The sequence below is a fragment of the Neopelma chrysocephalum genome, unplaced genomic scaffold, assembly GCF_003984885.1.
Source record: "Neopelma chrysocephalum unplaced genomic scaffold, ASM398488v2 Primary Assembly neopelma1_84, whole genome shotgun sequence".
Taxonomy (NCBI): Eukaryota; Metazoa; Chordata; class Aves; order Passeriformes; family Pipridae; genus Neopelma; species Neopelma chrysocephalum.
In genome coordinates, this window is record NW_020897746.1 from 8,484,749 (window position 1) to 8,497,779 (window position 13,031).

The 13,031-nt window shown below is 41.5% G+C and overlaps 1 protein-coding gene across 8 annotated transcripts in view; it reads right to left on the bottom strand.

Annotated features, from left to right (window-relative positions):
* PECAM1 (platelet and endothelial cell adhesion molecule 1) overlaps positions 1-12,621 on the bottom strand; it is a 32,215-nt gene extending 19,594 nt beyond the window's left edge. For 2 of the 8 annotated variants that reach the window (XM_027692029.1, XM_027692030.1), the window contains exons 1-11: positions 12,324-12,619; positions 12,155-12,181; positions 10,742-11,035; positions 9,741-10,040; positions 9,359-9,628; positions 8,716-8,976; positions 7,539-7,820; positions 5,410-5,691; positions 4,898-5,005; positions 4,080-4,107; positions 427-497 (exon numbers count right to left, since the gene is read on the bottom strand). In XM_027692029.1, coding sequence (XP_027547830.1) covers positions 427-497; positions 4,080-4,107; positions 4,898-5,005; positions 5,410-5,691; positions 7,539-7,820; positions 8,716-8,976; positions 9,359-9,628; positions 9,741-10,040; positions 10,742-11,035; positions 12,155-12,181; positions 12,324-12,357 — 1,957 coding nt within the window. In that variant the 5' untranslated portion in view covers positions 12,358-12,619. Of the gene's footprint in view, positions 1-426; positions 498-4,079; positions 4,108-4,897; positions 5,006-5,409; positions 5,692-7,538; positions 7,821-8,715; positions 8,977-9,358; positions 9,629-9,740; positions 10,041-10,741; positions 11,036-12,154; positions 12,182-12,323 lie in introns of all 8 variants that reach the window. The other 6 variants (XM_027692028.1, XM_027692031.1, XM_027692032.1 and 3 more) reach the window with 6 other exon arrangements.
* Between the last annotated feature and the right edge of the window lie 410 nt (positions 12,622-13,031).

Sequence of the window (13,031 nt, forward strand, 5' to 3'; positions counted from 1 at the left end):
TGGGAATTTTGAGACCCTGGAATGAAATGTGCCCAGCCATGGCAAGTTAACACCTCTGTCCTGTGGCCACATCACAGGACCATGTGCCACAACTCCAATTTTCCTCTCTGCAATAATTTTCTTGCAGCTGTGTCAAACCCAGAAAGTAATTTTCTTTTACCATGATTTCTCCATCTGTAATACTGTCAATTGATTGCCTGGGAGAAGTGTCTGAGCAGAGTTATAAACCAATCTTTGTGTGAGACGTGCTCATAAAAACTGTACAAAGACAAAATGACAGAAGATACTTTGGAGAATGTTATTGGTATCCCTCTGTATTCCCCCAAAAATTGGGCTCTATCCAAACAACAACTATGCAAGTCCAAAACTTTCAATAAATGTTTAATTTAGCCAAGTTATTAGCAGTCTTACAGCAATATGTCCTACCTGAATAATAGTCTCCATCATTGGGCTGTCTTGTCAGTTTTTCACTTGTCAAGTTTGCAGCCAAGGCTGAACTGAAAAACAAACCAATAAAAGTCGATGTAATTATCCCAAATCAGTCAATAACATGATTCTGTGCAAAGATCAGTCACTGTCTATGCTGACTACCACATATTTTTAACTACTGAAGCTAATGAAAATTTTGCCTTTGTCTTTAGGAGAAGCACCAACCAAATTTAAGGCAAAAAAATGTTCCCTATTGCATTATTCTTCTTTAAACCTCTGTATTTTCAATCCATTCCATGTCTAAATGCATTCAAACACAGGCCTGACATTCTCCTATTTCACTTAGCTGGCCTTTTTTTCTATTTTTAGAGTGTTTCCTCATCCTGTTGTTGTGTAAGCAGGTGGTACATGAAGCAGAACCATCTATTGTCTGCAGGTGTGTGCCATAATGAACTACATTCATATGGAGGAAGGCCTTTAAACAGAAATACTTCATCATTAGCATAAAGGGTCGTGGTTTAATCCCAGAAGGCAGCTCAGTGTCACATGGCTGCTCGCTCACTCCGCTCCCCTGCCTGTGGGATGGGGAGGAGGATTGGAAAAAGGTAAAACCCATGGGCTGAGATAAGAACAGTTTAATAATTGAAATAAAGTTAATAATAATAATAGCAATGAAAAGGAGAGAGAGAGAGAGAGAGAGAGAGAGAGAGAGAGAGAGGAATAAAACTCAAGAAAAACAAGTGGTGCCCAGCCAGTCCCCGAGCAGCGATGGCACCTCCCGGGTGTGTCGTTGTCACAGGGCTCAGCACCTGCTGTCCTTCAACCTTCAGCAGCCCCAAAACAGGAGGGTCCTCTGAGAGATGGGACAGGGGAGCTACTTCATTTCCTCTGTCTCCAAGGCTGCTGTACTGAAAGCCCACCTCTACTCCTTTGGCTCCTTGAAATCCCCTCTCCTGAGACAGTTAAAGCCCCTGGAGCCTCTGGGCTACTCAAACGGGAGGTTTCTGCCACACGTTCCCAGTCAGGCTGATTTCAGCCCCCAGTACAGTCTGTTGGGATCCCTCTCCAGAAATACAACTGGGTTCTGCCCCTGGAGAGCCTGATGGCATCAGGGCACACTGTGCACCAGTACCTGCTAGAGCCTTATACTCCCGGGGGGCTGATGTTCCAGGCATCTGATCCACACGCTCCAGTAAACAAGGCTGTCCCTCTTCTCCACCTGGCTGGAGGCAGAGGCCCTCTAGTCCTGGTCATAGGATTATCCATTTGCTTCTTGTAAAAAGGGGTTAGAATTCCCTTCCATAGTGTCAGGAGTAAGATCAGCCCTTCCACTCTGAGGAACTGCCCATTGCAGACTGGAGCAGCAACTTCCCTGGAAGAACCCCCATTTGTGATTTTCCCTTGCAATCCATGTACCTTCTAGGGTCCAGGTAGAATTTCCATCCCACTTCCTTATGTCCTCTCTGGGATCCTTGCAGGTAAAACCACAGGGTCCCTTGTGGTGTGAACCCTCTGCATTCTCTCTCTGGAGCAAAAGGACACTTACTGTTAATAGCTGAGGTACTGGACTGTACATGTGGGGGTAGAATCTACCCGGTTTGAGTTGCTCAACCAGCTTCTCCACAGCAGAGACAAGAGTGGAAGAGAGATTTTCTCTGTACTGCTGGGTTGGTGAAGCCACTTCATCCACCAGTGGTGCCTCTTTGTCTCTCCAGGTCATCACTGCCAGTGAGTTGGTGTATGACAATGGTGCACTCTGGACAAGTTTCTGACACGTGGTTTGTGCACATCAGACTTCACCTGGATCTCTGAGTAACCCCGTGTTGTTTGGGTCATAAATTATCTGTAATTCCCTCAGGTACTGGGTACCTCTCTCCATCATGGTCCACTTGCCTGGGTGACACAGAACATCTTCCTTGAAGGGATACCTTTCCTTCACACTTGACAAGAGTTGCTTCCAGAGGCTGAGGACTTGTGTTGCTCTTCCAATCACCTCGTCAGTGCACCCTTCCCTAGAAAATGATCCCAGCTGCTTGGCTTCCCTACCCTCTAATTTCACACCACTAGTCCCATTATCCCAGCATCAGAGCAGCCACGGAATAATGTGCTCACCTGGATGATGGTTGAAATCTTTCTGCATATCCCACAGCTCACTCAGGGATAGGGATTGAGGGGTTGCCTCTTGTTCTGCCTCTTCCTCCTGTTCCTGTTATGGCCTTGCTTCGTCCTCCTTTATTAACCAAGCTGTCTTTCCTGCCCATTTCTCCTTGGGAATAGGGGCAACTGGTACACACTGGGGTTGGTCCTCTGATTCAGCTGCATCACCCATCAGTGGGTGAGTACTCACAGGCTTTGAGTAGCCAGGGATTGAGTAGCCACAGTGTCTGTCGTGGCCACTGTGCTTGTTGTGGGAATTGGAGCAGCCCCAGTGCCTGTCACAGGGGTTGGAGTAGCTGCAAATAATTGCTTCACCCTAAACAGACCTGAAACACATGCTGGTTCCTACCAGTAGGACCACACTGGTTCCAACACCCCAAGTCGATTCAAAATCTTCACAATTCTCAAATGCTTTTGTAATTAGTCTGGAGAAGAAAGGGAAGCTGTGGGAAGCTGTGTCCATAGACTGTCTCTCCGAGGAGAAAGGGAAAAGTGTAATTATGGATAATTCCCAATAGGTGTCTCCCCAGCACACAGGTGAGGGTGCTGCTGAGGACACAATCAGGTGAGTGGTGACCAGCGATTCCATTGTATCATAAATTAGTGTTCCAAAGCAGAACAAAACAATAACCTCAGCCCAGGCCCCAATGGCAAGAAACACAACAGGGAGTACAGTGTTCCCTGTGAGTGCAAGTGAGGTGTTCAGACACAGCTCTGAGAACAAGCACAACTTTAAGAGCAAATAAATCAACATCGTGATAACTGGCTATTAAAATCTGATGAATGCTTGTAACAAATTTGTTTCAATGTGCACTGGTCAGATCTGGTTTTAACTCTGAGTCCCCACTTTGGGCTCCAAAAAGGACTGTCATGGTTTAACCCCAGCTGGCAACTAAGCACCACACAGCACCTCACTGGCAGCTAAGCACCACACAACACCTCACTCACTCTGCCCCAACCCACCCCACCCCCAGTGGGATGGGGAGAAGGAATGGAAAAAGGTAAAACCCATGGGTTTTAATGATTGAAGAACAGTTTAATGATTGAAATAAAGTAAAATATAATAATAACAACAACAATATCCACAATAATAATAAAGGAAGAGAGAGGAATAAAATGCAAGAGAAACAAGTGATGCCCACTACAATTGCTGACCACCCTGTGCCCAATGCCCAGCCCACCCTCCAGCACTGATCAGTGTCTCCCAGACAATTCCCCCCAGTTTCTACACTGGCCATGATGCTCTATGGTGTGGAATGTCCCTTTGGCCAGTTTGGGTCAACAGTCCTGGCCATGCTCCCTCCTGGCTGCTTGTGCACCTGCTCATGGGCAGAGCATGGGAAACTGAAACGTCCTTGGGTTAAAGTAAGCACTAGCAACTAAAACATCAGTGTTATCAACATTATTCTCACAGTAAATCCAAAACTCAGCACTGTACCAGCTACTAAGAAGAAAATTATCCCAGCCGAAACCAAGACAGTAAGACATCTTACCCAGACATCTCCATGGATGGTCCTTTAGCTTCACAGAGGAAAAAAAAAAACATTTATTAGTAGATTGCACAAGTAAAGAATTTAAAAGTAAAGATCAAAACAAAAATATAGCAATTATTTACTCATGTGTGAATAATTTCTCCTGGCGATCACAAAATTAACAACCTCACACATTATGTCCTGTTTATCTCCCAGATCCCTTAAATGTCTCCTTCAGAGAACCTAAGATCCTAAACCCCAGATTTTACCTTGGCCAATTTAAGCAGTCTGGGACATCCAGATGCTTCAAATTTTCCCAAATAATTAGCAATGTACTGCATATCACAGGATAAACCAGATTTACTTGTATTCTGAAAGAACAAGATCTGAAAAAATACCTTAATGATAAAAAGTCAAATCCCTAAACAAAATCATATTACAGTGTGGGAAGGAAAAAGAAACAATCTCACAACCTAATAATCTAAATTTATTTCATGAAGACTAGAGAGGCACCTCAATTACACCTGAGCTGAGACTCCAAATCAAATTGTTATAGCTCTATGAGGGATCAAAAACCTCCTCAGGCCCTGTGTGCCTCTTCATTGCACAGGGCTGAATTCCAGACCTAGGACTGCATCTGCCCAATATACCTGGAAAGTCTCAGCACACTTGCAGCTTAATTTGGGTTGCCTGGCATTTCTAAGCAGATTTTTAGGTTTTTTTAATTGTGTTCAGTCATCTTGGAAGCCTCACCCCCACAACCCTTTGCTTCCGACACAAATGCAGGTTTAACTGGAAAACATCTGTCGCCAAACAAAGAGAAGGGAACCATTCCTTACCCTTTTTCTTCTTACGCAAAAACCACCATAAGGCGAGTGCTCCTGCTCCTGCAATGGTTATCAGGACCAATGCAGCAATGACTCCTTTCTTCCAAGCTGCCAAGATGACTGGAAATAAGAAAAACATGTTTAAGAGCATATTTACTGTGATAGGCCAACAGTACGAAATTCTGCAGTTCCTGACCTTTCATTTTACTACAAATCAGCCTTCTTACACCCCAGGGAAGAACTCTGAGGGGACTTGCATGCAAAGTTCACTAGTGAGCCCCTTCTTGGTGACCAAAACCTCAGCACAACAACAGGTTGGTTTCAGTTTGCATCTGGCTCCTTTGGCTTTTGAGCATCCCCTAAACTTCTCTCTGTAAGTTGGACAATCTCTGTTTATAAAGGGACCTCTCCATTCAACTTCTGACAATGGTGGAACAAAAGCAAATGAGGGAGTTACACTTAGGAACACCCCAAATGAGATGACCTCACCTATCATGAGGACAGTGGGCAGTCTAATGACTCACCATCGATGGTTATGGGCTGGCTCCTCACGTCCACGTTGGCTCGGTTCGAGGCCACGCAATAATACGTCCCTGTGTCCTGCCTCTTCATTGTTTTCTTGTGCCACATGGCTCTGTCTCTATGTTCAATTTTTTCAAACAGAAGAACCTCATTATCAGTTTTTTTAAAAAACCTGAACAGGATTGGCAAAGACCCTTCTTTCACAGAGCAGAGAAAAGCAATCTCACTGCCATCTTCCACTTCTCCATATGGAACACTGCCCAAGCTGGCATCCCTGACTGGCACTACAGAGGAAGGCAGAAAGAAAGCAAATATTAGCACTATTAGGAATAACTTTGATGCTAAAATATTGTGCTGTAGAAATGCTTGATTTAATGCTTAGTTAAACAGAGACTGAATGCACAGTATTAATCTTCCCAAATACTCTATGAAAGACACCATCCTCTAGTAAATATTTTTATACACCCAGAAATAGAGAGGGCATGACAAAGAAACAAAGCAGACACAGGAGGAAATTATACCCATTCCACAGAGGTCAGTCAGCCACTTTCCTTAAAATCCTTTGGATGCCACTCCAGCCCCAGCCTACAAATTATTTCATTTCCAGAAATAATACACCCAGTAGTTCCATAGTGTAAATAATGATGGCCCAGTTTATGTAGCTATGCTTTCACAGTTATCTAAAGCTGTGCTATTTTATGCTGTGTGGTAACTGTATCCTTGTACCCTTTAATATACAACAGTCGGTATCAGCAGATAATGGATCGAGTTGTCCAAGGGCATAAGCCAGTCCCAAATTCCAATGGTTACAGAATATGGCAAACACAAAAGTGAGGGAAGTTAGTTTGCATTTGCACAAGTTGTAAGAATATTCATATGCAAAATACAGTTTTTAGGTTTGCTAGTTTACAAATTAAGTATTTTAGCATATACAAAACTAGTGTAGGAGCCCTTGTAACTACATGGGGGAAAAATGGACACACATTCTGTGATTCAAGGCTTGTACAATGTCAGCAGCTTTGCAAAATGTTTGGCATATGAAGCATCTGCTTTGCTATAATATTTACAGAACATTTCTCTGAAAATATTATAAATGTGTTTGGGGCAGTGTCATGGATAACACAAGGCAGATGTAAAGAAGGAATCATTAAGGTAACACTGGTACAGAAGCAAGAAACCAGATCTGATATGAAAAGGTGCTGATCATGAAAGTTCTTTTTGTACTAGGGAGCAGATTTAGATATAAGACATGGATGGGTTCCGGTGACTGAGCCTGTGACAGAGAGGATTGCTCTGGAAAACGTAAGTGCTTCTTCAGACAGAAAGGACAGAATACAGAGAATTCAAAGCCACCACCTCAGCAGTGGTAGATTGTGGAAGATTGGCTCACCAGGCTCCAAAACATGACTCTATTCAGAACTTCCAAACAGTGCCACAATAAATCCTGAACCACAGCTCTAACTAGTGGGATACACTAGTTCCAGCAGAGAAATACCCACTTGTTAATGGATTAGGATTATGCTTTGTGTTTGTATGTTTGTACCTTGTTATTTCAAACCACCTTGACTTTAAATCTCCCTGGATAAATCTCTTTAGAGCTTTTATCACTCAGCTTCTCTCTAGAGTTAGTTAATGGTGGAACTGATGAACTTAAGGTGAGTCCTGCTGCTATAGTCTGGGTGAGTGCAAGTATTGTATTAAAAGCCCTTTTTGGGAGCTCAGTGAACAGGGAGCACATCCTTCACTGTGCAATAATCCAACTGACTCAGAATAAGCCCAACAATTCTGGATGTATCTGTTCAAATCATACACAACTCAATGTCAAAACTCAGAGGGAAACCAGCCTATTAACCACAAGTTTATCTTTTTAACACCAACACAATTTGGGTTCAAGCCAGGACACAAAACTGAAAACTCCTTGGTAGAGAGAAATTACCTATTCTTTTTGAAAGGTCAAGTATAGACCTGCTCTGCTCCTGAGCTACCGTGCTGTGACCAGCAACCATTTTAATTCAAGTGAGCAAAAATCTGCAAACATTTCACATCCATTTTGCTTAGCCCATCATTTGCTGCTGAAGTTTCAAAACTCTAAATATGACACCAGACAAGAAGCAGAATTGAACAGACTTACCTATTACTGTGACGTTCAGGATATCGCTGGTTTTCGCACCGCTGGAGTGATTATTTCTGGCATCACATCTGTATCCTCTTTTGTCATTTAGTCTAATATTTTCATCCAAGAACGTAGCATATGTGTCATTAATGACTATTTTCTCGACGTCATCTCCTTTGTAGAACCTGAAGGTTTTTGGTGGTGTTCCCATCACTGAGTGACAGATCAACTGCAGAGGCTTCCCCAACACCACCTCCGGCAAACCGCCGGCGACGGAAAGAGTTGGCTTGGAGACTGGAGCTAAAAGGGGAATAAAAGAAAAAAACTGTTGAAAATTGCACTGCATAAGGCCAAAAGACATGATATTATTTTATAGAAAGTATTTAAATACACAATATTTATCTAGTTTGCACACGTTAGCTTGGGAAGCTCTTCCTCATTGATAGAATAGAAATGGGGGGACTTGAACAAATAATGTAGGTAATAGAACATGTGCCTTTGAATAAAATAGCATGCAGGGAGAATGTGAAGAAAACAAAGGATGGATCATCCAAACTCCAGAACTAATTCTGGCCCAAGGACTAAGTGTCACATTGCATGTATGACCTGAGATGGATTGTGCAGCACCTCATCAGGGCCCTCTGTTCCACAGGGAGTCACAACCCAGTTAATCCCCTTCACAGACTGGAGAACCACCTGAGCTTGTTCCATGAGAGGGAAGGGAACTAGAGTGCTAATAATGAGTTTTTCTGGAGCACAGTTAACCAGATGACCTCTGGTTCTCCTGGTTTCTGCCTGGAGAATCAGAGAGAGGGATTCAAGGCAGACACTGTCAGAGTTTCAGGTCAAATGGATGAGTGAAAGATTTGCACAACAGTTCTGGCTCCTGCAAATGGTAATGAATGAATTTATCTGGCACCCAGCAGAACCAAGGGAGCAGCAGGAAGCCATGCCAACTCCCTTCTCCCAGGGCCAGCCCTGGAAAAGTCTGACTTGATTAGATCATGACACACCAAATCCTCTACAGCTGAAGATGACAAACACATCTCACAGAAATTAATATTGCAAGCACTAAGAGACACCCTGCTAGTTCATGGACTAGAGGCCGATTCTGTACACAGATGTGCTTATTTGTAAGCTTCTGGTTTAGATCCTCCCCCACCCCGTTGGGTTCTAACCCTCTGTATCAACTCACCATAAACATTTATCCTTACAGGTTTGCTCTCCTTGACTATTCCTTTTACTTCAGCTTTACAGGTATAAGATCCAGTATCATTCACATTAACTCTCATTTTTAAGGTTTGAGAATTTTTCAGTGGGATGTCTCCATTGGCATTTTTCCGTAGGATAGAGAAGTTAGCTTTCTGAAAACCATTAATGCTGCAATTCAAAATTAATTCTTTATTCTTATCCAGCTTAGTCATAGAAGCAACCAGTGTTGGCTTGGGAAATAACTCTGCAAGATAAAAAGAGAACTAATTCATTCCAATTGAGCCTGAAAGAACAGGACTACTTATCTCAACATATACAGAATGAAGGACATACTGAAAGTTTATAATCTGGAAATGAAAAAACCATGTTATTTTAATATTATTATATTTTCAGGGAAAACAGAAACTCAGCAACCACTTGCAACCACTTTTCATGTGTTATTTGAGGACATTATTTTAGTTGGGGAATATTGGTAGGAAAAAATCAGAAACCAAAATCTAAATAGCCTTTCACTTAGAGAAAATTTACACTTAGATCCGGAGGTTACACTTGGATCTTGAGTTCTACCAAATTTAAATTTAAATATCAATACACTGAGTAAAATCTAAGATGAACAGAGGTTTTACCTGACACGACAACGTTCAGTTTGGTGGTTTTAGATGCTTCCCCTTGCTCCACCTTACACAGGTATTCACCACTGTCCTCTAGAGTAGCTACTGTGGAGTATCTCAGAAGTTTCTTATCTTGTACACTGTTCAGTATTGATTTGTTTTTCTGGAGGATAATTTCAATGTCACGCATTCGAACTACTGCAGTTGAGCATTCAAATTGTATTTGGTCTCCTTCTGTAATATTACTTGAGGGCACAGTGGTCAGAGTGGGCTTTATAAATGGTTCTGCAAGAGAATACATATCAACACACAGATAAACATATATAACTATAAATACATGGCCCAATTTTAACTGTAGCAAGCAAACAAATGTCAAAAGAAAAGCCAGGCAACTCACCCCTGACTGTAACGAGGGTTTTGTTGCTGTGTGGTGAGTCTTCCCATTCAAGTTTTACATTTCTCCTACCAAAACAATCGAATTGTAAAATATTATCTCCTTCTTCAGCAGCAAGCTCCAGAATAGAAAAATTTGAGTAAGATTCAGGTACACATATTTCTCTAGGCATTGAATTCGTCTTTATCTTTCGGAAACAGAATTGTAATGGAGGTTCTTCTTCAGGCAGCTCACAACGTAACCTCACAAATTCGCCCTCCAAAACATCTCTTTTGTCAGCAGTCAGGATTGGCTTGGTCATTCCTTACACCAGAAAGCAAGAAAAGAAATAGAACATTGCATAATCCTGAAAGAAACACTATCCCTGATGACTGTGGTAATGATTTATGCTAATTAACAGATGCAAATACTTTGCAAGAACCAAGCTTTTGAAGACCACCCGGTACTTACTTAATGCTGAACAAATTCTTTCCAAATTGCTTTTCCAAGGGGAAAAATGTCACTTGCAGTCAAGAACACAAGGCTAGAAAGAGTATGGATGGAGGTGGCCCTTGTTCTCATCAGAAAGGAAAGAATAAGACTGACACAACACTGTCTGCAAAAGCAGCCCAGAGCTGACACTCCTTTGGCAGTGGCTGTCACAGGCTGAGCATCTCGGTACCTTATTTCCAGCATTTCCAGGAATCTACCCACCCTCCATCACATTTATGGGAATAGGCACAAGCTTTCACAACTAATACTTCCTCTAGTCTAGGGAACAGAGGCTCAGGACAGCGGGGAAAGTGGCACAGAGGGCACAGACTGTTCCTGACTGTCACTGATGTCACCCTGGGATCACGAGTTCATTTCCGTGCCTGAGCATGAGGGTTTGGTACTAAACTGTGGTGAAGTACTGTGAGGCCAATGGACAAAAATCACTTTGCAAGATATCCTATAGAGCACTGACTATTATTACTTCCCCTGGAAGGTTGGGGGTTTTTTGCTATGTTTGAAAGAGCACTCACCTGTTACCCAAATGTGGACGGGGTCACTCCATCTTGTCTTTTTATCTGCTTTCACAGCACATTGATAGTCTCCTGTGTCTGGAGATTTGGCCACAGGTATTTCATACTGTGCATCTCCTGTGTCTGACACAGTCACAAACACGGGCTTGTGGTCCTTAAAGATCGTAAAATTATACATCAGCTGGAAATCAGCACTTTTGCTGATATCAGCGTGGCAGATAATTGACATGGGAGCTCCATTCCTCACTTTGGTAGACGGCTGAACCTTGATTTCAACTGCATTGAAAGTAAAAACTTGATAGAGAAAAGAAAAATTATATTTATTTTCAGTTAGTCCAACATAATACCGTTATCTCAAGTTGCTGTAGTTCAATCACAAAAAGTAATTACAAAATTTACATTTTATTTGATAGGAATATTGTAATTTATATAATTTATATACAAAAATAATAAGCACACTTAGAAAAACAAAGTTCATAATAGTACTTATAAATACATGTATATGTGTTTAGAAATATATTCTGTGTTTATAACCACAGCAATGATAAAACATTTGTAGCTTAAATGTTGTAACTGTTAGAATCCTGGTATACTTAATATTTTTATTCACACAGATGAAGGAGAGAGTATAGAGAAAGATCTATTAATTCATTGATTTTCCCTTTCTTTAGAACTTACACTTTTTTGGGTTATGTCCATTTTGGTCAGGATTTGTATCAGAAATTTGCTATTAGAACAGGAAAACTTTCCTGCATCTAAAGAAGCCCCTTGCCCTGTACATTTACCAGATATTTATAATGTGTCCTTGCTAGAGAGACTTTTGTGCATAAAACCAGTGCAAAAATTGTAATTTTTTTTGCATGTGAATAAACCACATGACAACAAGAAGCAAATCTTTGTCCCTGGTGATGGAAAAAAGGAAGCATGAGGAGTGTACGTGCTGGGAGTCACAGGATGAAAAGGTAAAAAGTTCCTTTAGAACCCGAGTTCTGAACTCTGCTCAATTGACCAATTCCTTTGCACGAGCAGAAGAAAGTGCCCTTAATTTATATTCTATAATTTTATCCTCCCTCCTTGCTTGTGGGCATGAGAGGCTTTTTTAAATACCAAAACAAAATGCTAATTTTCTCTCCCACCTCTTTTATGTCTCTGGAAAGCAAATTACTCCAGGAAAGATTTCACCAAAACATTTATTAAGATACAAGCAGCACAACTCTCATTTAAACACTGTATCAAGAAACAGCACCAAGCAATACCTTTTCTTTTCATATGGCCAAATTTCATACTGAGATATTGTACAGCAAATCCAAATAAACTCTGTTACAAATGCACACCAACAACCAAGAAATTAGTTAAATTAGTTATTTTAAATTTGTATGTGAAAAAAGCCCCACCAAAATTAAAATTCCCTACCTTTATCCTGAGTGTAGAGTTCTGAACCTGGGGGAAAAAAAAGAAATGTTATTTTCGAAGCTTGCAGATTGAGAGACAGCAATGTGAAACTGTTAAAAAGCCTCCCCAAAACCCCCCCAGACAAACCAAAACCAAGGTACCCACCCAGAGATTTAGTTATCAAACTTACACTGCAAGAAAATCACCAGAAGAGCAAGATACATCTCGTTCCTGAAGAACAGACACTTAACCCCAAAATCAAACAATATTCATTATCAGAGGTGATGCCTCCAGGTACCAAAACCACTTTGTGGTCTTTTTTTTCCGTTGGCTCTTTATGGAAACCGATAAAAATTTGCCATGAAAATTTGTAAGTTATCCCAGATCTTCCACAGAAACTGGCTGGATCAAGTAATCGTTCCCATTACTGGAAACTGGAAACGGCAAACAATGAGAATCTATCTGCTGCTCCCAGGCAGATTACTGGTCAGGAAGTGACTGGACTTTTCCTGAGGGCGCCACCAAATGCATTTGCTTTGTTTAATTTCTTAAGGTGTATTAAAAAAACAAGAAGTTCCAATGACATTTATCCTGCAGTTCCTGTCAATATGGGTATTTTTAAGTCACGATTAACCATTTAGGAACAACAAATCACCTTTGCTATTTGAACTCAGCAGATTCTTGGGCAAATATTTCCCTTCACCCTGATGTGGTGAACAGATGTACATAATTACCCATTTTTCCCTTTTACATCCATTTCTAGGTGTCCCATCTTTGCTGTGGCTGTGGGGTGCACAATAAATTCAAATTATCTCAGAAATCAGAGCTACTGTTGTGTGAGACCAGAATATGGACAGGCAGATCTCTCATATCACCATCAGATATCAGAAACATGGAT